This window comes from Anomaloglossus baeobatrachus, chromosome 8, assembly GCF_048569485.1.
Source record: "Anomaloglossus baeobatrachus isolate aAnoBae1 chromosome 8, aAnoBae1.hap1, whole genome shotgun sequence".
Taxonomy (NCBI): Eukaryota; Metazoa; Chordata; class Amphibia; order Anura; family Aromobatidae; genus Anomaloglossus; species Anomaloglossus baeobatrachus.
This window is the reverse complement of record NC_134360.1, coordinates 157,635,829-157,661,554: the sequence shown is the minus strand read 5'-3', so window position 1 is coordinate 157,661,554 and position 25,726 is coordinate 157,635,829. Positions and strand designations below refer to the sequence as shown.

The 25,726-nt window shown below is 43.8% G+C and overlaps 1 protein-coding gene across 1 annotated transcript in view; it reads left to right on the top strand.

Moving 5' to 3' along the window:
- NR5A2 (nuclear receptor subfamily 5 group A member 2) overlaps window positions 1-25,726 on the top strand; it is a 115,616-nt gene that overhangs the window by 58,594 nt on the left and 31,296 nt on the right. The window contains exon 5 of the mRNA XM_075320954.1: window positions 20,884-21,003. Coding sequence (XP_075177069.1) covers window positions 20,884-21,003 — 120 coding nt within the window. The remainder of the gene's footprint in view (window positions 1-20,883; window positions 21,004-25,726) is intronic.

Genomic DNA, 25,726 nt, shown 5'->3' with positions numbered 1-25,726 from the left:
GCAACCCAAAAAGAAAATATTGACCCTTTAATGGGCACTCTCTACAAGGAGAAACTTTACCCCTTGACTTGTCACAAGACAAACCAGTTTTCCTGCTTTGTACTGATTAGAGATAAACACTCTAAAACATGTGACTTTAAATAGACTGGTTTATCCTACGTCAAGTGGTGAGGCTTCTAAAGCTGGGTTCACACTAAGCGACAGCGACAACGACGTCGCTGTTACGTCACCATTTTCTGTGACATAACAGCGACCTTGTAAGTCGCTGTTATGATCGCTGCTTAGCTGTCAAACACAGCGACGCAGCAGCGATCATAACGTCGCTACATGTGCAGAGAGCAGGGAGCCGCGCATACTGCTTAGCGCTGGCTCCTTGCTCTCCTAGCTACAGTACACATCGGGTTAATTAACCCGATGTGTACTGCAGCTACATGTCACAGTGCAGAGAGCAGGGAGCCGCGCACACTGCTTAGCGCTGGCTCCTTGCTCTCCTAGCTACAGTACACATAGGGTTAATTACCCGATGCGTACTGCAGCTACATGTGCAGAGAGCAGGAGCCGGCACTAGCAGCAAGAGGCTGGTAACGAAGGTAAATATCGGGTAACCAGGGAAAGGTCTTCCCTTGGTTACCCGATGTTTACCTTGGTTACAGCTTTCCGCAGCTGCCAGACGCCGGCTCCTGCTCCCTGCTCGCTTCATTTCGTCGCTCTCTCGTTGTCACACACAGCGATGTGTGCTTCACAGCGGGAGAGCGACGACGAAAAAATGAAGCAGGACATTCAGCAACGAGCAACGACCTCACAGCAGAGGCCAGCTCGTTGCTGGATGTCACACACAGCGACAGCGACGGGACGTCGCTGCAATGTCACAGAAAATGGTGACGTAGCAGCGACGTCGTTGTCGTCGTCGCTGTGTGTGACACCACCTTTACAGTGTAGATACTGAATTTTAGGAAGCAATTTACACTAGATAGCCCACCTGGTCTAATAGTGTACTAATTGCTGTCGCTAATCGGCTCTAAGCCTGGCAATGTGTGACTTGCACCCTGTTGAAGTCTTATCCACGTGCATTTATAATATTCTTCAACCACCCTCTCTATGAATGGTATATATGAGAGTGATTGTTTCATCAGTATTTTGGATCTGTGCTACCTCTGCCTTTATCATGGGGCCTGCTGCATCTGATAGTACAGCAATATTAACCCCTTTACGACCGCCGATACGCCTTTTAACGGCGGTAAATAAGGGTACTTTTTCTGATCCGCCGCTTTTTAACGGCGGTCGGAAAAAAGGGTCTAGCGCCCCCCAGAGTCAGAAAATTTCCGGGGTCTCAGCTGCCGGGGGTAGCTGAGACCCTGGAGATCATGATTCGGGCCGGTTTTTCCGGTCCCCGCTCACCTGATGACCGGTATACACCGTATACCGATCATCAAGTTATAGTAAATGACCGCGCCGGTAAAAAATGATTTATCTCCCATCTGGCATGATCAAACATGCCAGATGGGAGATAAATCTTTTTCCCGGTTCCCTCCGGTCCCCCGGTGTCCCCAAAGTGCCCCCCCCGACCCCCAACCCCCTCCCGAAAATCCAAGATGGCCGCGCGCACCGGCGATCACAGCAGCGCGCCGGCCGCATTTCCACTGTTCCTATGGTTTCTGTCGTATGTGCCATAACACATACGACAGAAACCTGCTCCCTAGGCCCTGCCGGGTCCCCCCCTACCCCCCCCTGGTGTTCCCCGGTGTCCCCCGGTGTCATACATACCTGTCGCAGCTCTGATCCCCCGCGGCCCCCTCCTCCGGCTCCTTCTCAGCAGACTCCGGTCACATGAGCAGAGCGCAGCTGTCAGCTTCCTGTGTTCAGGACGCTGGCTGCTCGCACTCTGCAGCTGTGACCCGGGGAGGGTGGGTGCAGATTCTTTGCACCCACTCTCCTCAAATGGAGGGTCTGCCCTCCTAGAAAATGGGGGATACGTTCCCTGAACGTGCCCCCCATATTCTAGAAGGTCCAGAGGCGACGTGGGACATCCAAATGGATTATTGTGGATTTTTTTTTTCTTTTCAATAAATTGGTCAATCAGGGAATGATTTGGGGAGTGTTTTTTCAAATAAATTTTTTTTTGTTGTCAATTTTTTTTTATTACTGTCAATTAGTTATGTCGGGTATCTGATAGACGCCGTGACATAACTAATTGCTGGGCTTGATGCCAGGTGACATTACACACCTGGTATCAACCCCATTCATTACCCCGTTAGCCAACGCACCAGGGCGCGGGATGAGCTGGGGCGAAGCGCCAGAATTGGCGCATCTAATGGATGCGCCACTTCTGGGGCGGCTGCGGCCTGCTATTTTTAGGCTGGGAAGAGTCCAATAACCGTGGCTCTTCCCATCCTGAAAATACCAGACCCCAGCTGTCAGCTTCACCTTGGCTGGTGATCTAATTTGGGGGGACCCCACGTTTTTTTTTTTTTTTTTTAATTATTTATTTATAAATAATTAAAAAAAAAAAACAGCTTGGGGAGCCCTCCAAATTGATCACCAGACAAGATGAAGCTGTCAGCTGTGGTTTGCAGGCTACAGCTGTCTGCTTTACCCTAGCTGGCTATCAAAAATAGGGGGGACCCCACGTCATTTATTTTAATTCTTTTTTTTTTTTTTTGGGCTAAATACAAGGCTAGGCATCCTTTAGTGTCACATGAAAGGCACTAAAGGGCGCCAGCTTAGAATATGCAGGGGGGTGGGACGTTATATATGTTTGACATCTATCCATTCATCCATTGTAGCATTTTACGCTGTGTGCCCACAATCAGGGTTTGCAACATTTTGGACGCAGAGTGTTTTCCCTGCGTCCATAACGCTGCGTTGTGCATTAGAAGCACAGTGGCAGGATTTTTAGAAATCCCGTGCCCACTGTGTTTCTTTTCTCCGCAGCATAAATCGACCTGTGGCGCAGCTTCCCGAGCCTCAGGATGTCAATTTATGCTGCGGAGATGAGTGCTTTCTGCAGGTAGAATAGAACTAAAGTCCACAGCAGCCTGAACCCAAATCGTGGGCATGGGCAGCTGCGTTCTCCCGTGGACAACACTCACATTTCTGCAGGAGGCTGACACTGTGTACTAGACGCCGTGTCGCTGGATCATGGCCACATAGCCTAAAGGCCGCTTTACACACTGCGATATCGGTCCCGATATCGCTAGCGTGGGTACCCGCCCCCATCTGTTGTGCGACATGGGCAAATCGCTGCCCGTGCCGCACAACATCGCGCAGATGCGTCACACATACTTACCTGCCCGGCGACATCGCTGTGACCGGCGAACCGCCTCCTTGCTAAGGGGGCGGTCCGTGTGGCGTCACAGTGACGTCACTGAGCGGCCGCCCAATAGAAGCGGAGGGGCGGAGATGAGTGGCCGGAACATCCCGCCCACCTCCTTCCTTCCTCATAGCGGCCGGGAGGCAGGTAAGGAGAGGTTCCTCGTTCCTGCGGCGTCACACATAGCGATGTGTGCTGCCGCAGGAGCGACGAACTACATCGTTACTGCTGCTGTAACGATAATCGAGAATGGACCCCCATGTCACCGATGAGCGATTTTGCACATTTTTGCAACGATGCAAAATCGCTCATCGGTGTCACACGCAGCAACATCGCTAATGCGGCCGGATGTGCGTCACCAATTCCGTGACCCTAACGACTCCGCATTAGCGATGTCGCAGCGTGTAAAGCCCCCTTAACAGTGAGAAATTTTTTGCTACAGCAACAGTTTTGTGAAGTACCTGTGGATTCAAAATGTTTACTATACTCCTGAATAAAATCCTTGAGGGGTCCAGTTTCCAAAATGAGGTCACTTGTGGGGGGTTTCTGATGTATAGGTGCCCAAGGGGCCCTGCTAATGTGACATGGTGCGCGCAATTTACTTCAACTTTTCCAAAATTCAAATGGTGCTCCTTCCATTCCAAGCCCTCCCATTTATCCAAACAAAGGTTTTTGGCCACATGTGGGGTATCCCTGCGCTCACAAGAAATTAGATAACAACCTGTGGGGTACACGTTTTGTTGTTGCCTCTTGAAAAAGTGAAAAATGTGTCGCTAAATCAACATTTTTGTGAAAAAAATGAAAATTTCAATATGGCAACCTAAGCTTATCAAATTCTGTGAAGTATTCGTGGATTCAAAATGCTCAATATACACCTAGATTAAAGCCTTGAGGGGTCTTATTTCCAGAATGGGGTCACTTGTGGGGGACCTCCACTGCTTAGGCACCTCAGGGGTTCTCCTAATGCAACATGGCGTCCGCTATTGATTCCAGCCAATTTTGCAGTCAAATTACACTCCTTCTCTTCTGAGCCCTGTAGTGTGCCCAAACAGTTGATTTCCACCACATACAAGATATCAACAAACTCAGGAGAAATTGCGCAATAAATTTCATGGTGATTTTTTTCCTGTTACCCTTGTGAAAAAAAAAGCTACCTGGTTGAAGTAACAATTTTGTGGTAAAATTTTATTTTTTTATTTTCATGGCTCAACGTTATAAACTTCTGTAAAGCACCTGAGGGTTCAGGGTACTCACCAAACATCAAGATAAATTCCTTGAGGGGCCTAGTTTCCAATATGGGGTCACTTGTGGTGTTTTTTTGCTGTTTACATACCTTAGGGGTCCTCCAAATGCGACATGGTGCCCGCAATCTTTTTCAGCCAAATTTCCTTTCCAAAATTCAAATATTGCTCCTTCCGTTCCAAGCCCTCCCATTTCTCCAAACAAAGGTTTCAGACCACAAGTGAGGTATCACCGCGCTCATAAAAAAGTGGGTAACAAACATTGGGGTCAAATTTTTGGAATTACCTCTTGAAAAAGTGAAAAAATTGATGCTAAAGCAACATTTTTGAGAAAAAAATGAAAATTTTCAATGTGACAACGTAACGTTATCAAAATCTGTGAAGTACCTGTGGATCCAAAATGCTCACTATACCCCTAGATAGAAGCCTTAAGGGGTCTAGTTTCCAAAATGGTGTCACTTGTAAGGGGTTTCTGCTGTTTAGGTACCTTAGCGGACATGTAATTGCAACATGGTGCCCGCAATCTATTTCAGCCAAATTTGCTTTCCAAAATTCAAATATTGCTCCTTCTGTTCCGAGCCCTCCCATTTGTCCAAACAAAGGTTTCTGACCACATGTGGGGTATTGGCGCGTTCATAAGAAAGTGGGTAACAAGTTTTGGGGTTCATTTTGTTGTGTTATTTCTTCTAAAAGTGAATAAATTTGGGGTAGAGCAACATTTTAGGTAAAATTTTATTTTTTGCTTTTTTTCATTCCACTTTGCTTTAGTTCCTGTGAAGCACCTGAAGGGTTAATAAACTTCTTGGATGTGGTTTTGAGTACTTTGAGGCGTGCTGTTTTGAGAATGGTGTCACTTTTAGGTATTTTCTGTCACTTAGGCCTCTCAAAGTCACTTCAAATGTGATGTGGTCCCTAAAAAAATGGTTTTGTGAATTTTGTTGAAAAAATGGGAAATTGCAGATGAACTTTGACCCCTTCTAACTTCCTAACCCCAAAACATTTTGTTTCAGAAATTGCGCTAATGTAAAGTAGACATGTGGGAAATGTTATTTATTAACTGTTTTGTGTGACATAACTCTCTGGGTTAAGGGCATAAAAATTAAAAGTTTGAAAATTGCAAAATTTTCAAAATTTTCATCAAATTTCCGATTTTTTCACAAATAAAAGCAAAAAATATCGTTCTAAATTTATAACTATCATGAAGTACAATATGTCACGAAAAAACAATGTCAGAATCATTGGGATCCGTTGAAGCGTTCCAGAGTTATGACCTCATAAAGTGACACTGGTCAGAATTGCAAAAAATGGCCTGGGCATTAAGTACAAAACTGGCTTCGTCCTAAAGGGGTTAAATCTTGATGTTGGTAAATACAGCTGCCTTTTTCTATTTTTTTTTGTGTTTATGTCTTTCTCAGTGAGTTGCTTCCAATGGCTAGCACTAGAGTTCCTGTCCTCTTCCTCTCTGAATAGGCTACTTGTATATACAGTATAAACTCACTTAATGATTTGTAACAGAATTGGTGTCTGCATCATTTCTTACTTTCCTAAAAGACAAAGTGTTTCTAGTGAAGAATTATATTAACTATAGGTTGTGGGCTGTTACCGAACTTGCCACATCCAACCCTACCAGGGCTGGGTCTAAAATCAAAGGACTTTTTTTGTCATCCTTGACAACTTAGGGTACTTTCACACTTTCGTTGTTTTCCTTCCGTTACAATCCGCCCTTTTGGAAAACAGCGGAATCCGTTAACGGATTCCGCTGTTTCCCATAGACTTGTATGGGTGACGGATTGTGCCAAAAGGACCTGCGTTGCTTCCGCTGGGCGGCGCTCCATTGCTTCTGCCCAGCGGGAGGAACGCAGCATGTAACGTTGTTTTGAGCAGCGGAATCCTCAGGATTTCACTGCGCATGCTCTTTTTTTTTTTTTTTTTTTTTTTTTAAAAATCACAAACTTTATTTTGTATCGCAGTGGCCGAACGTTCAGCTGTGCGCTCGCCCGCCGGCATGCTCGGCCGCCGGCAAGTGAGAGCACTCGCCCGCCGGCATGCTCGGCCGCCGGCAAGTGACAGTGCTCACCTGAGCGCTCGCCGCCGGCATGCCCGGCCGCCGGCAAGTGACAGCGCTCAACTAAGCCACCAGCCGCCGGCTATTGAGAGCGATCAGCTGATCGTTCACAATAGTCTGCTGCCGGTAAAACTGTAAAGAAGAAAAAAAAAAAGCTTTCCGTTGTTTTGTACGATCCGTAGCATCCGTTGTGCCACTATATGCAACGCATCTGTTGCATCCGTAACACAACGCAATGCTACGGAAACCGTCCAACGCAAGTGTGAAACTAGCCTAAAGGGGCTTTACACGCTGCGATATCGCTAATGCGGAGTCGTTGGGGTCACGGAATTTGTGACGCACATCCGGCCACATTAGCGATGTTGCTGCGTGTGACACCGATGAGCGATTTTGCATCGTTGCAAAAACGTGCAAAATCGCTCATCGGTGACATGGGGGTCCATTCTCGATTATCGTTACTGCAGCAGTAACAATGTAGTTTGTCGCTTCTGCGGCAGCACACATCGCTATGTGTGACGCCGCAGGAGCGAGGAAGCTCTCCTTACCTGCCTCCCGGCCGCTATGAGGAAGGAAGGAGGTGGGTGGGATGTTACGTCCCGCTCATCTCCGCCCCTCCGCTGCTATTGGGCGGCCGCTCAGTGACGTCGCTCTGACGCCGCACGGACCGCCCCCTTAGAAAGGTTCGCCGGTCACAGCAATGTCGCCGGGCAGGTAAGTATGTGTAACGGGTCTGGGCGATGTTGTGCGGCATGGGCAGCGATTTGCCCGTGTCGCGCAACAGATGGGGGCGGGTACCCACACTAGCGATATCAGGACCGATATCGCAGTGTGTAAAGTAGCCTTTAGGCTACATGCGCACGCTGCATCTTTTTGTGGTCACAAACTGCAGCCAAAACTGCACGTTGTGAGAGAGAGCCTGGAAATGTCTCAAAAATGCTTGTAATTGTAGGTGCGTTTTTGGTGCGTTTTTGGTGCGATTTTCACAACGTGCGTTTTTACTGCGTTTTTGTGACAGATGTTGACAAAAACGCAGGAAGAATGAACGTGCTGCATTTTTTGGTCACAAACTTTTGAAAAATAAAACGCTGACAAATAAACTGCAATGTGCGCATAGCAAATCTGACTTCTCATAGACTTTGCTGGGAAGTCAAATGTCAGAAAATTCGGACAACAAAACTGCAGCCAAAAACGCAGCAAAAAAAGCAGTGTGCGCATGTAGACTAAGTTTTACCATTCTATTTACCAACATGCTATGCTCAAGTCATCTCTGACAGTATCAGACTTTGTGTGAAACATCCTATTGCCATGGGAGTGCTAACACACACTTTTTGAATAGGACTGGACTAAATATAAATATAGAATGTTTGTATACTTTTCAAAAATACAGATATTTAACCATCATGTCCAGAAAGGCAACAGCTCCTCATCTTTTCTTCTGCTTTTCTTCTTTATCAAGCTGAAACTCTTTTAAAGGGAATGTGTCACCAGATTTTTGAGGTATAAACCAAAACAAAACTAGCACCTTAAGAAGCACCTGTGCTCCTGTACCCCCCAAAAATACCTCTTTATATTCTCTCATGCTTGGTCTGGATGGCGTCCTTGGTTGCTTTCCTTTTCCCTCCTCTCCGTGCTGATCGCCGTCTTCTTGTGATGATTGACGTGGATGATGCCTCCTGCGCCAACCTCGTCGCTGGACAAAATCTCAAGTCTGCAGAGACCTTGTGGGTTCGTTCATGTATCTATATGTACTCGACTGTAGTAGGGCCAAGCAATGTTTGCTTGCACAAGATGAAAATGTCTTTACGCAGGTGCGAGATTTTGCTTGGTGACGTGGATGGCCCAGGAGACGTCATTCACATCAATCATCACAAAGACGATTGCAATCAGCTTGTAGAACAGGAACAGGAGCCGCAAGCAATCGGACTGGACCCAAAGATTTACATAGAGCGCAGTAAAATATAAAAAGGAATTTGTGGGGTGTACAGGGGGAGTCAGGGGATAACATGCAAATTTTATGGAATGTAGCACAGGTGCTGCTTAAGGTGCTAGTTTTTGTTTTTTACCTAAAAAATTTGGGGACAGGCTCGATTTAACAAAATCCGGTTGATTATGTTAGAGTCTGCTGCAAATTACATCTTTAGGCACTTATTTCCACAGCCACCTAAATAAATTTGGACCCCAGATAAGAACCCCTAAAAAATTTGGACTTTTAAACAAGCCCTTACATTTATATCCTAAACCATACCTCAGACACCTTCATAAGTTCAGGCTTCAGCCTACATTCCAGAAAAAATACAGACCGATAACAAAATATAGACTTCAGAAGAATCCCAGTAAGCTGATAAATATCTCCAAACTAGAACCCCTAATTACAAACCCTAGATGAAACTCTCTAAACTAATACACATCCCTAACTAGTACCCAGAAACACAATTCACTCATCTCTTAAACTAATGCAGTCTCTAGACAAGAAACTTTATAAAATAATGCATATGCCAAAGCAGACCCCCAAAACTAATACTAACCCCTGACCAGATCCTATACCCATACAGAGCAGTTCACACTGCTCTTCTTTGGAGCCTCCTTGCAGTTTTGTCCTCTGGCTTTAGGACCTACACAAAAGTAGCCATGGGACTACTAACAATTAAAAGCCCCACACATACAGTCATATGAAAAAGTTTGGGCACCCCTATTAATGTTAATCATTTTTCTTTATAACAATTTGGGGTTTTGCAACAGCTATTTCAGTTTCATATATCTAATAACTGATGGACTGAGTAATATTTCTGGATTGAAATGAGGTTTATTGTACTAACAGAAAATGTGCAATCCGCATTTAAACAAAATTTGACCGGTGCAAAAGTATGGGCACCCTTATCAATTTCTTGATTTGAACACTCCTAACTACTTTTTGCTGACTTACTAAAGCACTAAATTGGTTTTGTAACCTCATTGAGCTTTGAACTTCATAGGCAGGTGTATCCAATCATGAGAAAAGGTATTTAAAGTGGCCACTTGCAAGTTGTTCTCCTACTTGAATCTCCTATGAAGAGTGGCATCAAGGGCTCCCCAAAACAACTCTCAAATGATCTGAGAACAAAGATTATTCAACATAGTTGTTCAGGCGAAGGATACAAAAAGTTGTCTCAGTGATTTAAACTGTCAGTTTCCACTGTGAGGAACATAGTAAGGAAATGGATGAACACAGGTACAGTTCTTGTTAAGCCCAGAAGTGGCAGGCCAAGAAAAATATCAGAAAGGCAGAGAAGAAGAATGGTGAGAACAGTCAAGGACAATCCACAGACCCCCTCCAAAGACCTGCAGCATCATCTTGCTGCAGATGGTGTCAATGTGCATCGGTCAACAATACAGCGCACGTTGCACAAGGAGAAGCTGTATGGGAGAGTGATGCGAAAGAAGCCGTTTCTGCAAGCATGCCACAAACAGAGTCGCCTGAGGTATACAAAAGTACATTTGGACAAGCCAGTTACATTTTGGAACAAGGTCCTGTGGACTGATGAAACAAAGATTGAGTTGTTTGGTCATACAAAAAGGCGTTATGCATGGAGGCAAAAAAACACGGCATTCCAAGAAAAGCACTTGCTACCCACAGTAAAATTTGGTGGCGGTTCTATCATGCTTTGGGGCTGTGTGGCCAATGCCGGCACTGGGAATCTTGTTAAAGTTGAGGGTCGCATGGATTCAACTCAGTATCAGCAGATTCTTGACAATAATGTGCAAGAATCAGTGACGAAGTTGAAGTTACGCAGGGGATGGATATTTCAGCAAGACAATGATCCAAAACACCGCTCCAAATCTACTCAGGCATTTATGCAGAGGAACAATTACAATGTTCTGGAATGGCCATCCCAGTCCCCAGACCTGGATATCATTGAAAATCTGTGGGATGATTTGAAGCGTGCTGTCCATGCTCGGCGACCATCAAACTTAACTGAACTGGAATTGTTTTGTAAACAGGAATGGTCAAAAATACCTTCATCCAGGATCCAGGAACTCATTAAAAGCTACAGGAAGCGACTAGAGGCTGTTATTTTTGCAAAAGGAGGATCTACTAAATATTAATGTTACTTTTATGTTGAGGTGCCCATACTTTTGCACCGGTCAAATTTTGTTTAAATGCGGATTGCACATTTTCTGTTAGTACAATAAACCTCATTTCAATCCAGAAATATTACTGTGTCCATCAGTTATTAGATATATGAAACTGAAATAGCTGTTGCAAAACCCCAAATTGTTATAAAGAAAAAAGGTTAACATTAATAGGGGTGCCCAAACTTTTTCATATGACTGTATATATATGTATGTATGTATGTACATTTTTGGCAACAGTAAATAATTATCTTGTATATCTCATCTTGCTTCTACGTAATTTCACATGCATTTTGTGCAAAACCCACACATGATGGTTAACAATATGTGTTTTTTTGAGTCCAAGCATAAGAAAACATAAGAATCAGTAATTGGTTTTGAAACAATTTTCATAAGCCCAAATTTGCTTGCTTGTGAATTATTATTACAATTACCAGAATAGAATTATTAGAAAAATGTAAGTTTATCAACTTAATTCATAACTGATCTTCAGGACGATTCTTTGGCAGAAGTGAAAGTTCTTCTTAAAGCTGCTTGCAATAACTTTCACTGTTTATTCAATCACCAGGCTGAGAGAAGAGAATACAAATGAATATATCTTAATATTTATAATTGATAATCATAAATCTATTCAGCAATTAAAATATGCCCTGTAGCAATGCCTGAGGATATATGGTAAAAAAAAAATCCATATGTGTCATAATTTAGAAAAAAAAAAAAATCTTATAACTGTAAAATCTGGAAATGTGGTCGGTGGGGAGAACATGAGGTCAAAGGTCACAGTAATGAAGTTCTTCTTGCGATTCTTATATAGGGCCAGATCAATTTCCTTGCTTTAGGTTATTGATCTCACATTCATTGGTCTATCTTCTCTTAGATTGATTGGCATGTGCAATATGGGGTGGATGAATTTCTGACCCCGAACATCATAAAAGAGAGAGTGGGTGACACGGTGTCCTGATCTATTGCCAGTCTATTATTGGCGGTTACTGCGATTCAGTTCGCTAGGCATGAAATAGGAAGCAGGAACTTATGGCAGAGAAATGGTGGCTCAGAAGACTTCCAGCGCAGATCTGACACTTCAGATGGGCAATCCTTCTTGGCTTGCTAATAGATCAATAATATAAACAAAGTAGCAGTGCCATTTCCTTTCTCAATTAGTTGTAATTAGGATTAATGTGTTTATTTTTTTTCTGTATATTTAGCACACATGAAAAGTTTACTGGAGAGTTCAAGGTGATTCCAGGTTTCCTTTAATAATATGTGTATTTTATCTCAAAAGGGGTTTCCTTTGAGAGTTTATGATTTTCATCAAATGAGAATAAAATAAACATTTAATGTTCATCTACCTGTAAATAGAACAAAGTACGGAATAACGGATTGTTTTAAAACCAGTGTCGTGTCCAAGCAGGGAGGGATAGACACAAGTAGCAACTGTGGAAAATAGTCAGTGAGCTGTAACTAAAGGCACTGTCAGGCGCAGACCCAGGCTAGTACTGGCCCAGTGTGGAACGAGCAAAATCCCCGGTGAGCCCCCTGTACTAGATTGGGTTCCCCCATAGCTTTAAAGTGCACCAATCACTGGGATTTTCCTATATAACCTAAAGCCAGTGCTATACTGGCACTATCAGGCTGATTCTATACATACCTTTAGTTGTCAGCTCGAATGTTTAGGTTTTGAAACACAAGCAACTAAAGTTTGTAAAATCAGCAGCTTGTTGAGTGACAGCAGCTGCCGATCAGCTGATAGCTGAGGGTATTCATAGTTATCCCCTCCCCCTGTTACGTATGCTAATTCTGTTATACAATCGTTTTACTTTGTGACTAAAAGGACCTGTGCCGTCATACCCATGTGACCAGTAGGACCAGGGCCTCAGCCAACAGAAAAATGTTGCTTCTTGTTATAATCTATGTTGGCTGAAGCCCTGCCCCTTCTGGTCACATGGATATGACATCAGCACATGTCCTTTTAGTCACAAAGTAAAACGATTGTATAATTGCAGTGTCTGCCCTTGACCACAGACTAAGATGACTGTCATGGAAAGACTAGGGCTAGTCGCCAAGTCAGCAGAAACTCAAGAACCCTGAAACCCTGTAACCCCTATACAGGGATTTGGAATTACACAAGGTCCAGGAGACCGCTGTCTATGGAAGGCTGCAATCCAGGAAAGAGTGGTCGTCAGGCAGCGTCCAAACCAAGAGGCACAAAAAGGGACAAACTCTGGTGGCAGGAGCGTAGTCAGGAAAATCAGGTAGAGGTAAAAACCGGATATGGCAGCGAGGTACATAAACAGCAGGCAGGAGGATAGTCAGGAAACAAGCAGAAATCAGAACACCAAAATCACTAAACAGAACATGGCGGGACAGGAACCAGGAATACACAACTATCTCTGGCAGTAGTCAGCAGTCAGGAGAGAGAATAAGAAGAATGTGGTGTCTTCCCATTGGCTATAGCTGAATAATGTTATCTTCAGCTGGAAGACATACACCACCTACAGTCAGCCAGTGGTACTGCAGGTCCCTGGGAAACCTAGCTTAGTGGATGAGCGGAGCCTTCGCCCACCAGAGCTACTGGCACCGACTTTTCTCCCATCCCCAGCACTATCCATGGCAGGAACACGGCATTGCCTGGCGATCGGAGCAGAAGTCGCAGGAGCAGACTCCGGTGGGGACAGGACAATAATATAATTAGCATAAGTAACAGGAGGAGCAGATAACTATGAATACCCCCAGCTATCAGCTGATCGGCAGCTGCTGTCACTCAACAAGCTGATGATTTTACAAACTTTACTAGCTTGTGTTTTAAAACCTATACATCCGAGCTGACCACTAAAGGTATGTATAGAATCAGCATGATAGTACCAGTATAGCACTGGCTTTAGGTTATATAAGAATATCCTAGTGATTGGTGCACTTTAAGAGCATTATTTGGCATAATACACCTGAATGGCTATGAACATACTGTATAAAGGCAGCATCTCATCATTGATTTATCAAACTACCCAGTTTTTAAATACATTGTTACATTTTTTTTAATGAAGGTAATGAAATATTTGCATATAACACCCCCATCCTCATAGATAGCCAAGTGCCTGCAGTTTAACTAGAGTCCTTCACCCATAGTCCTAAACAAACACACCACTGCGGCCACACACCTGCTTTTACAGTCACTCAAAGATCACAATACACACATATATGTCCGCACTCTCCTGGGCATTGCTATAAGCAGCAGCTTCCCCCATCTTCTTCCTATTGTTATACGTGAACAAGTGTGTGATCTGAGGCAGAAAATGTGTTAGGATGAAAATTCTTTCGCCTCTGATCCCATAACACAGGAAGGAAACTTTGCTGTATACAGGATGAATCTGCTATATCCCTTCAACACTAGAGCTATAAACTGGTTACATCACATGTGTGTACTTGGGGTGATCCTGATATATACTCATGTCTGCCACGATCACTAATACTGGGAAAAGAAATATTTAATATGCTATAAGTGAATTTTAGTAACCAAGCATTCTTTACATTTGACATGGCTTTATTTTCTACAAATTTCAACCGGAAACTTCTAAAACTATGTGTACAGCACATTTTTTTTGGGGGGGGGGGGGGGGGTACAGCTGTGCCAAGACTAGCCACCTTTTGTCCTCATAATACCAGTTATACCCCCCCCCCCCGAAACCCACACCACCCTAAGTAAAGCTAGCCTACGTAGCTCCATGAACAAGGAACCTAGGAACCTAATAACAGTAGCCCCTCTAAACATAAAACTCATATTATGTCACTGGCTCTTGAGTGTCTAAGACAATATTATTTTTGCAAATATCAGCTCTGGAGGAAGAGATCTGCTTTAAATGCAATATAATATGGATCTATTTTATCAGGACTAAGCCAGAACCTGGAGACATCATATGTGTTCCATGGTGGAGTAAAGCATGGAAGATATGTATGCCACTCGTGAACCCAAGGAGAGTTATTAGCTCAAAGTGGTTGCTTTATCTAGAGACATATAAGGCCTCATTTTGATGCCCATGTTTGTTCACATGTGCCAAAAAAAGGCATAAGTGTTATCAATATTTTGGAACCAAGTTTTCTGAGTGTTTGGTTAGGTCCTACCGTCAGTGTTTTTCACTTATGGATAAATAAATGACAAAGGTTCTCCTATCTTTTGCATTGTTAGCACAGACAGCTATCCGTGATTTTCATGAACCTATTAATTTTTTTAACTGTGATGCCAGTAAAAATGGAAATATCTACTTGATTTTTGCACTGACACACAATCTTCAAAAAAAACAAGGACATGTAAACAGTTCCCTAAACTAGTGTTCCCCAACCCCAGTCCTCAATAGCCACTAACAGATCATGTTTTCTGGATTTCCTCAGTATTGCCCAGGTGGTAATTCTGTCCCCTGTGTAAAGGGAATCCTGAAAACACGATCTGTTGGAGGATCTTGCAATTGTATCACAGCTGCGGAGCAGGAGGGAGCACTTTCCCCATCTCCTCCACTGCTTGTCTTTTTGTATATCGCACTGCACTCAGATGACATGCAAGTGCAGTGCAATGTTTCACACGCTCCCGTAGACTTTTATGGGGGTGCGTGAGCCGAGACTTTCTGCCAAACACAACATGCTGCGATTCATTCCGCATGCCACAATGGCTTGAGAAATCAATCGCAGATGGACACTGCCCCATAGTTTTGCACTGGTGCAAGTGCAATTTCATGTTTTATCAGATTGCACTCGTCCATGCAAAACGCAAGTGGAACCGGGGCCTAACAGAAACTGACTGAATATGTAAAGCTATTGCTACATTTGTCTTTAAAAGAGTTACATGTGCCTATAAATAGCTGACAGATGCCCTTTAAGTGTGCTTTAAAATTAATTGTTCTTGGCAGCACATTGTCCTGTTTAAACAGGACATGCTGCCGAGAACAATGGAAGTCTATGTGCACATTCTATGTGCATAGTCTATGTGTTCTGTGTGCCCTGTCTCATGGTCGACCTGTGTAAACAGGCTACTAAACGACCACTAATTGGCAAATACGTAGCTGATTGGTGATCGTTCAACACCACAAGTCATACAATGCAAATGCAGCTTAAGGCCTGCAACACACATCCGTGCCGCCGGCACGTGTTTGTCATTTTTTACACGTACCGGTGGCACGGAGACACGTTAAGCAATGCTACCCTATTGTAGCAGGCACACACACGTAAAACCACACGGAACGTGTGTCCGTGTGCGTTTGTACGTGTGTGCGTTTTCAAAGCGCTGACATGTCAGTGTTTTCTCCCGCAGCACGGGTGTCACACGGCCCGCACCCGTACCACACGGGTGTAGTGTGGATGCGGTCCCGTGTGACACGCGCCGGAGAAAACACACATGTCAGTGGGAAAAAAAAACATTTACTCTCCTTCTCCAGCCCTCCTGTCTCTGCCGCTGCTGCCTCTTGCTGCCGACCGCCGCTCATTATTCTCATTGAATATTCACTTCACTGCCTGGCAGCAGCAGCAGCAGCGGGGAAACGGGAGGGCTGGAGACAGAGGATCAGCACCGCGGACAGCAGGAAGGACCAGGTGAGTATGTAAATTACCAGTTCTACGTGTGTTATCGCGGATAGCACACGTAGAACACACGTGTCCCGCACGTACCAGAGACACGTACTTACCTGCACGCAACACGCAGGGGAAATACGTGTCTCTCTGCACGTGCGTGATTTTCACGTGAATGTGGCAGAGGCCTAACAGGGTATGAATATATAATTCACATTGTTCCCTTGTGATTATCACAAAAAATAAAATCCAACATTGTCCTATATTTCTACTAAATAAGAAAATATTCAAATCTAAATCATAGGAAAAAAAGGAAAGTATATGTTTCTGATTGGTAGGTGGAAAAGGATGTGAAAATTATTACTTTTTACCATTATCTTGTAATTTCCCTTGGTTCTTCAGTCTGTAAAAATCTGAGTGTTTCCTTTTGTGGGGAGTTACAGTGGGCACATTCCTTTTCTCAGCTAAGGAACAAGAAGATAAAATTCAAAGAATGCAACTGTCAAATAACTTGTGACACACATGCTTACATTGTGCTAGGATGCAAACTGCTCATTTGGGGTTTCCTATGAAATGCAACAAAGTCACAATTTCCAGTGTTGTGGGAGTTGTTCTAAAGTAGCAAGGGAGATCATCTACCGGGAACACCAAGTGCAGACTGTTGCTTATCCGTGGATGAGCCCTACAGCTTTATCACATTTTGCATATTGGACTATTGATGTGTGGAAACCATAGCTGAAAAAGCACATTTTAGACCTGATTCAGAACTTTCTCACCATAGATGTTTTTTTTTTTTTCATGAATACAACACATACCCACTGTAGTCTGTGGGGCTGTTCACATGTTTGTGTTTTTTTTGAAGATCTCTAAATTTGATCTTGGATCAAAATCACACATGCAACTCTGTAGATTCTTGAAAATCAAGGGCAACAGGCGAATGCTTGTGCAATCTGTGTGTTGTCCATGATTAAAAGGATTGTTAAACCTTGTGGTACAAGTCAGCAGTCATTGTATGTGATTATAGATTTGTAAATCTTTGCAGCGCATTGTGCACACGCTGTCAGGATTCTCTGATGCCGGCACTGGGAGCTAATGGACGTGTGACCGCAAGTGTGCAATTTGCATACATATGATCATGTGCTGACTAGATGTGCGAGGCCTCGATCAGTTCTATTGAATTGAGCGAGGCTGTATATGTCTAGCTGGAATGTGGCCACACTAGAGATTCATGTTAACTAATAGTTAAAGGTAAATTGTCATCGGTCTTGGCCAGCCAAAATCACCAATAATATGCAGCCTGCAAGGGTGCAGCACCTCCGTAGCACAAGTTCACACACCCAGCCAGTACCCCCACCTTCATGTAATGCTGCGGGAGCGTTAGAGATGAGTACCTAAGTCAAGGCTACTGCTCTGCGTCACATTATATTATTACATAGTTCGGACGCCCCTTAGTGTACATCACTCAATAATGATGGTCCTAAGTGTCCCCACTCTATAATGAAACAAGCTTAATGCCTTCCTCAATGTAATGCCTTGCTAAATGATCCACACAAAGGACCCCATTCATCAAAACCAGCATTGTCTCACCAGTCTCGATAAGGGGGTGTGCTGGAATTTGAAACTTCTAATTCATGGAGAGGTGCATGCCTTTTCATGAAGTTGGAGAGTCTGATGACTTACATGTACATCTATGCTCATCCCCAGAAATTTCACTGCAGTCAGATACTGGAAAGAGACTTCTGGCATATGAGATGCCACAACTCGTCCTGAGTTAGATGAGCTGTGAAGTCATGCCCCGACTCGCCCCGTCACACCCCAGATCTGCCAATTTTGTCAGAGCTGGGAAACACTGATGTGAAAACATGAAAGTCGCAAAATGTAGGCAAAACCCAAGAGTTGTCGAAGCTTTTCCGCCAGAATTCGAGAAAGTCTTGATGAATCGGGCCCACAGAGTTGTCTAGTTGGGTATAGGACATAGGGAGTCTAAAGGATGTGACTACTTTCATCAGCTGTAGTAACTTGCTTGATTTGAGGCATGACTTTAATCTGAATCACACATAGTGAACATTCTGTATTGTTTTCATTTTATATTGTAAATGTCAATAGAAGTGTAAATTCAGAGTCATTTTCTGTTAAATGATGATTAATACCTGGCTTTTGATGAGAGCGGAGCTGATATTTGACACGGCATTTTTCCTGCGTGTTTACAGAAGTTTTGCTCTTTCATGAAAACAGGACGTCTTTAATCATTAACGATGCTGCCCCTGAGAACACTCACCCCTCTAACAATACCACTCCTGTATGACTCTCATTCCTGTGCACGGCATCAATATTGGGAAGTCTCACGTCTCTGCAAGCCAAGATAATTCTGCCTCCCTCCTGTAATTAATGGGATAAATATATGAGTATATTCCTGGATTCAGAGGGTCCAGACCTGGTTCCCAGAGAAGAAAGCACCTGGCTGTACAAATCTTTAATTCTTCTCCTGCTGCTGCTCACAAAAATTCCTACCAGGAAAACAAAGATAATATTTTAATATGAAGATAAGAATAAGCGTGTCCAGGTTTTTGCCACTCATAGGTTATTGTGGGAGAAGACAGCTTGTTCACATTCATTCACGCACAACATAGCACAAGCCAAGAATCAATACTGTGGTGCGTCTCCTTTAAAAAAAATAAGACTTGACATGTACTTTTCTTCATTTTGTTAAAATTTATATCTAAAGCTGGAAAATAATAAACATGGCAACTACATCAGTTTCCACAGAGCTTTTCACCCAATGTTACTATGAAAGATCTGCCAGAGTGATACGTCCGTGTTCTCAATAGGCTATTTAAGAGGGTTTCTAATCATGGCAATACTTTTTTATATTAAACCCAGTCTCGCTCCAGAAGTTCTGCTTGGCCTTATATTTCACCTTCTGTCACCAATGATGATATGTAATTCATAGAGACTCTGTCCATCAGAGGGACAAAAGATTCTTTTTCATATGTGAACAATTGCACGTGAATTTAATGTGTTGAAAATAGGCAAGCGTAAGGATCTGAGTGACTTTAAAGGGAACCTGTCACCAGATTTGGCAACTATAAGCTGTGGCCATTATCAGTGGGCTCATTCTAAAATGCTGTATATAAGAGCCCAGGCCGTTGTGTAGAATATAAAAATCACTTTAATACTCACCTAAGGGGCAGTGCAGTGCAGACTGGTCGAATGGGTGTCTCTATTCTCTGGTATCGGAGCCTCCTCTTTCGGCCATCTTTGTCCTCCTTCTTCTGAAGGGTGCATGATGCGTCCTACATCATCCACGTTAGTCGGCATTGAGGTCCAGCGCAGGTGCACTACAATATTTTGATCTGCTCTGCTCAGGGCAGTTCAAAGTGCACCTGTGTAGGACCCCAGTGTTGCCTCATGTGGATGACGTAGGATATGTCATGCACTCAGGCTTCAGAAGAAGGAGGACAAAGATGGGCGAAAGAGGAGGCACCAGTAACAGAGAATGGAGACACCCATCTGACCAGTCTGCACAGCACCACCCCTTAGGTGATTATTATAAAGTGATATTTATGTTCTACACAGCTGCCTGGGCTCTTATATACAGCATGTTAGAATGCTGTATATAAAAGAGCTCACTGGTGGTGGCTGCAGCTTATTGTCGCCAAATCTGGTGACAGGTTTCCTTTAGTAAGGGCTAGAGAAATGGGTGAGAGCATTCACAAAACAGAAGATTTTTTGGTGTGTTACGAATATATTTTGGTTAGTACCTACCAAAAGTGGTCTGAGCCAGGATAAGACTAGGGATACATGGGCACTGTGGCAGGGACACACGTCGTGCGACCAATCATCAGTATGTGCCGCTGCTACGTCATACCCTAATGCAGCTGAATATGGTCGAATTGGTGATCACTAGGGTACTGTGACAAGCAAGTATCGAAAAGCTGGACTTTTGGGGCCTTGCTTGTCATAGACACTGTATTCAAGGGGTCGTGATGCAACTATAGAAGCTGCAAGTAGCAATTTTTGGCCGTAGAACGTGGGTTGTGGCCAAAATCGCCATGTAACCCCAGCCTTAGAATTACATTGTCCACCTCTCAATTTTCTGAATAACACTGAATCATCAAGATTGGTGATGTCCATGTTGGTGTTGATGAGGGGGCATGTTGGATTAAAAGCCTCTTACTGTATTATGAGAATCTGACATATGGAGTGCGCCTCTTGCGCCTCACCAACAATCCTATTCAGGAACTGGAACAAGATTTATGGCGTATGGAACATCACAGCTCGTCATGAATTAGATGATCTGTGGCGTCACACACCTGTCACCCCCCCCATCTCCACCCATTTTGGCAGAGCTGGGAAAAACTTATCAAAGGCCGGGAAATTTTTGTGCAACCCAATGTCCTTTTACACCAGAAGTCTGGCGTAGGCCTTTTCATAAATCTGAGACTAAATGCTTGATTAATTAATTGACTGATTTATTTTCCTTTTCTTTTATTATTAGATGGTAAGTGTTGGTAAAATGTCATGGTAGATTATTGGAACTGTAACTTTTATATTAATTAACATTATCAAAGAATTTGCAGTTAATATGGTTATTTATTTATTTACAGGTAGACGATCAGATGAAACTTTTGCAAAATTGTTGGAGTGAGTTGCTAATTCTGGATCATATATTTCGGCAAGTTCTACATGGGAAAGAAGGCTCCATACTCCTGGTTACAGGCCAACAGGTAGGTTCGGGCTTTTCTTATTGTGACTCACTTATCAATGTCTAATGACGGAATTTTAGGCAAGGTCTTGTTTCAGAACAGTTGTCATTAGCAGACAGTATAGTGAGTTGCTCTGTATTTAAATTTACATAAAAGCTATTGTATTATCATGGGCATTTTTAACGCGTTCCGACTGCCGCCAATTTTTTCGTTTTTGAGCCTGTGTTTTTTCTCTCTTTACTCCAAGAGTCATAACTTTTCTTTATTTTTCAATCAATATAGTCATAAAAAGGCTTTTTATACAGGATGAAATTGTGATGAAATAGTGAAAAAAGCAATTCTGCCATTTATTTTTGGGATGATTTGTTTTATGATGTTCATTATGCAGTAAAAATGACCTATCAATGTGATTTTACAGTTTAGAATGATAGCAATAATACCAAACTTGTACAGTTTTTTCTTGTTTACTTAAGTGGTAAAAGAAAATTCAGAAATTCATGAAAAAAATGGTTTATATTACTATCTTCTGAGACTTATACCTTATTTATTTTTCCAATAGTGGAGCTGTGTGAGTGCTTGCTTTCCGCTTGTTCTATATACTGCCTTAGCATAGTACCACAAAAAGCAGTAAAACTGATGTTCAGCTATGAAGGATCAAGACGGCAGTGGCGGAGGGCCGTGATGGTTCCTTTGGGTGCGTTTATTGCCACTCTGCAATAACAAATTGAGGTAGCTGATGGAAGCCATTATACGTGCGTGCCAGGCCATTTTAATGTCTCTATCAGAGATTGACTGTGGCATTTAAATAGTTAAACAGCAGTGATCAGATCTTGCTTTAGTCGCTGTTCTTACGGCCAGATATATAACACAGTTATATAACACAGTATAACACAGTTCCTGAACCTGCACCCAATATCGGGAAGAAGGTAAAGTCAGTTTTTGGAGCAATAGTTTAAAGTCCATCTTGTTTTTTCAACTCTTTTGTGTAAAAAGAACAGTATGGTATGTACTCACTATGTCTCTCTCAGGTGGATTCCACCTGAAACCCGCCTGAAAAAGCTTTTAAAAATACCAGAAAGGATGAAAGTAATGCACAACAGAGCCAAAAGGACTTTCTTCACATATGGTCAGTCTTTTTGAGTTTCCTTTAACCTGTTCAGGCTTCTAAAGCATCAATGTGGTTAAAAGAAATGACCAGTCTGTTGTTCTTGTGGCTTGGATCCACTTACTATTAATATGTGCAATTAAAAAAAAAAAAAAAAATGTACAAAATGACACTTTAGGAAAAGCACTGCTGGAGTTTTCTTTAAAGTGTAACTGTCGAATTAAATTTTATTTCTTAAATCAATATTACACATGAAAATAAGCAGCTTTGTAATATATCTTATTAGAGAAATCTGATTCTTTCTCTGCCAGAACTGATCAGTCATTATTAAGATTCCCAATTCTGAGGTAAAATCTGTATTCAGTGAAGACTTTCCCATTACTGAGATAAGAGATGAGAGCTACAACTGATAAGATTATATCTAGATAACAGGGAGAGGAGGAAGGAGGAGATCTGCCTCTAGCTCCTCCTTCTGCCTATAGGTCCTCCCTCTGCCTCTAGCTCTTTCCTATCTCTAGCTCCTCCCTCTACCTATAGCTCCTCTCTCTGCCTCTAGCTCTTCCCTGTCTCTAGCTCCTCCCTCTGTCCCTAGCTCCTCCCTCTGCCTATAGCTCTTTCCTCTGCCTATAGCTCCTTCCTCTGCCTATAGCTCCTCCCTCTGCCTATAGGCTTCGCCCTATGCATATAGCTCCTCCCTCTGCCTCTAGCTCCTCCCTCTGCCTCTAGCTCCTCCCTCTACCTCTAGCTCCTTCCTCTGCCTATAGCTCCTCCCTACACCTATAGCTCCTCCTTCTGCCTCTAGCTCTTTCCTCTGCCTATAGCTCCTCCCTCTGCCTCTAGCTCCTCCCTCTTCCTCTATCTTCTCCCTCTGCCTCTAGCTTCTCGCCCTGGCTCTAGCTCCTCCCTCTGGCTCTAGCTCCTCCCTCTGCCTATAGCTCCTCCCTCTGCCTATAGCTCTTTCCTTCAACTATAGCTCTTTCCTCGGGCCTATAGCTTCTCCCTACAACTATAGCTCCTCCCTCTGCCTCTAGCTCCTTCTTCTGCCTCTAGCTCCTTCCTCTGCCTCTAGCTCCTTCCTCTGCCTCTAGCTTCACCCTTTGCCTATAGCTCCTCCCTATGCCTATAGCTCCTCCCTCTGCCTCTAGATCCTTCCTCTGCCTATAGCTCTTCCCTTTGCCTCTAGCTCCTCCTTCCTGCATATAGCTCCTCCCTCCTCCCATCATAGAATCTCCTCAGTAACAGCTGCATCTCCTATTTCAGTAATGGGAAAGTCTTCACTGAATGCAGATTTTTCCTCAGAATTGGGAATTTTGATAATGTCTGATCAATTCTGGCAGAGGAAGAGGCAAATTTCTCTGATGAGAACTATTACATAGTCACTTATTTTCATGTGTACTATTGATTTATAAAGTCAAAATTAATACAACGGTTTTGCTTTAGGCTATGTGCGCACGTACATGCTGAAATTTCTGCAGCGATTTGGCAGTGCATGTGCACTTCAAATCGCTGCAGAAACACTGCTTAATGGATGCAGTGTTTGCAGCATAGATGCCGATTTCATGCGCTCGGAATGCTCTCTCTCCCACAGACAGAGTGGAGCAACATCCAAAGCGCACAAAAGAAGTGATATGCTGCATTTTTAAACGCACAGATTTTGTCAAATTTTTTACACTCAAATCGCTGCGTTCAAAAAAGCATCGTGCGCACAGATTATGCACAATCTTCATAGATTGTGCAGGGGACAAAGGATGCATGCATTTATGCTGCAGTGCTAGACGCAGCACAAATGCATGAAATTACAATACGTGCGCAAATAGCATTCAGCTTCTTATGCTTCAGAAACTCATCAGGTACGCAGTCATATAAAAAGCACCTTGTGCACGTACTCTTAGGCGGGCTTTGCACACTACGACATCGCAGGTGCGATGTCGGTGGGGTCAAATTGAAAATGACGCACTTCCGGCATCGCATGCGACATCGTAGTGTGTAAAGGCTCGATGATACGATTAACGAGCGTAAAAGCGTCGTAATCGTATCATCGGTGCAGCGTCGGCGTAATCCATGATTACGCTGACGCGACGGTCCGATGTTGTTCCTCTCTCCTGCGGCAGCACACATCGCTGTGTGTGAAGCCGCAGGAGCGAGGAACATCTCCTAACGGCGTCACTGCGGCTTCCGTAGGATATGCGGAAGGAAGGAGGTGGGCGGGATGTTTACATCTCGCTCATCTCCGCCCCTCCGCTCCTATTGGCCGCCTGCCGTGTGACGTCGCAGTGACGCTGCACGACCCGCCCCCTTAATAAGGAGGCGGGTCGCCGGCCAGAGCGACGGTCGCAGGACAGGTGAGTCCATGTGAAGCTGCCGTAGCGATAATGTTTGCTACGGCAGCTATCACAAGGATATCGCAGTTGCGACGGGGGCGGGCACTATCGCGCTCGGCATCGCAGCATCGGCCTGCGATGTCGCAGCGTGCAAAGTGCCCCTTACTCCAGTGTTTATTTCGCCCTTCAATCGGAATGATTTTGCTACTTTTTTGTGACCTTTATAAGGCCACGTGCACACGCTGAATGTTTGGAGAGGTTTTTTTTACATCAATATTTGTAGCCAAAACCAGGAGTGGTACATTCAGAGGGAAAGTAAAAGGCTGGGGCCACATGGGGATTACTGTGATCCCCTCGCATGACACTTGGCTCATGCTGGCAGCACAGCAGAGCCGAGTGTCATGCAAGTGTCCCTGCAACTGAGGTCCGACTGTGCGAGCCGACCTCAGTTGAGGAGGGGCGGGCCAGCGCTGCGGAGGGGAGGGAGGGATTTCTCTCCCTCTCTCCTCCGTAGCCGGCTATTGCCATTCTCGCACTGCACTCGCGGTACACACGTGTACCGCGAGTGCAGTGCGATTTTTTTCTCGCCCCATACACTTGAATCGGTACAAGAGAAAGAGCAGGCTGTGATTGTTTTCTCGATCCGATTAGGGCAAAGAAAATAATCGCTCATGTGCACTGACACACAGGGTATTGCTCCGAGTGGAATGCGATGTTTTATCACACTCCACTCGCACCGTTTTTCTCGCCGTGTGTCTTAGGCCTAATAGAAACACGGGCACCACTGCTGGATTTATCACCCACTCCTGGTTTTGGTTTGCAAATACTGAGGTATAAAACTCGCCAAACACTTAATGTGTGCACATGGTCTAAAGATTCTCAATGGATAAAGCTATCTAAAAACATTTGAACAGCTAAACCATGCCCAGTTTGTTGAAAAAAAATCCAAGAACTACAAACTTGCAAATTAATTAAAATTTACTACATGCCATGAAACCACCCAGGAAAGTCCCATTTACTCTAAATATTTGGAGTAAAAGCATTAATAATTGAGCCCCATAGTATTGACCCTACACCAGTAGCTATATACTCTGTCTGCCCCAGTGTGGTCAAATGGAGAGACGCAATGGTGTGTACGCTCACTGACAAATATAAGATGAGAACTGACCTACAACATCTATTTCTGGGCAAGTATACAGCACCACAACAGGTGCACATTGTCACAGCTGTCCCTAGCACTGAATTTGTCACCTGTTTCCATGCTTGCATTTCACAGGCAGAACTTCGGGTGACCTTATTGACTTTGAGGTGTTTATAG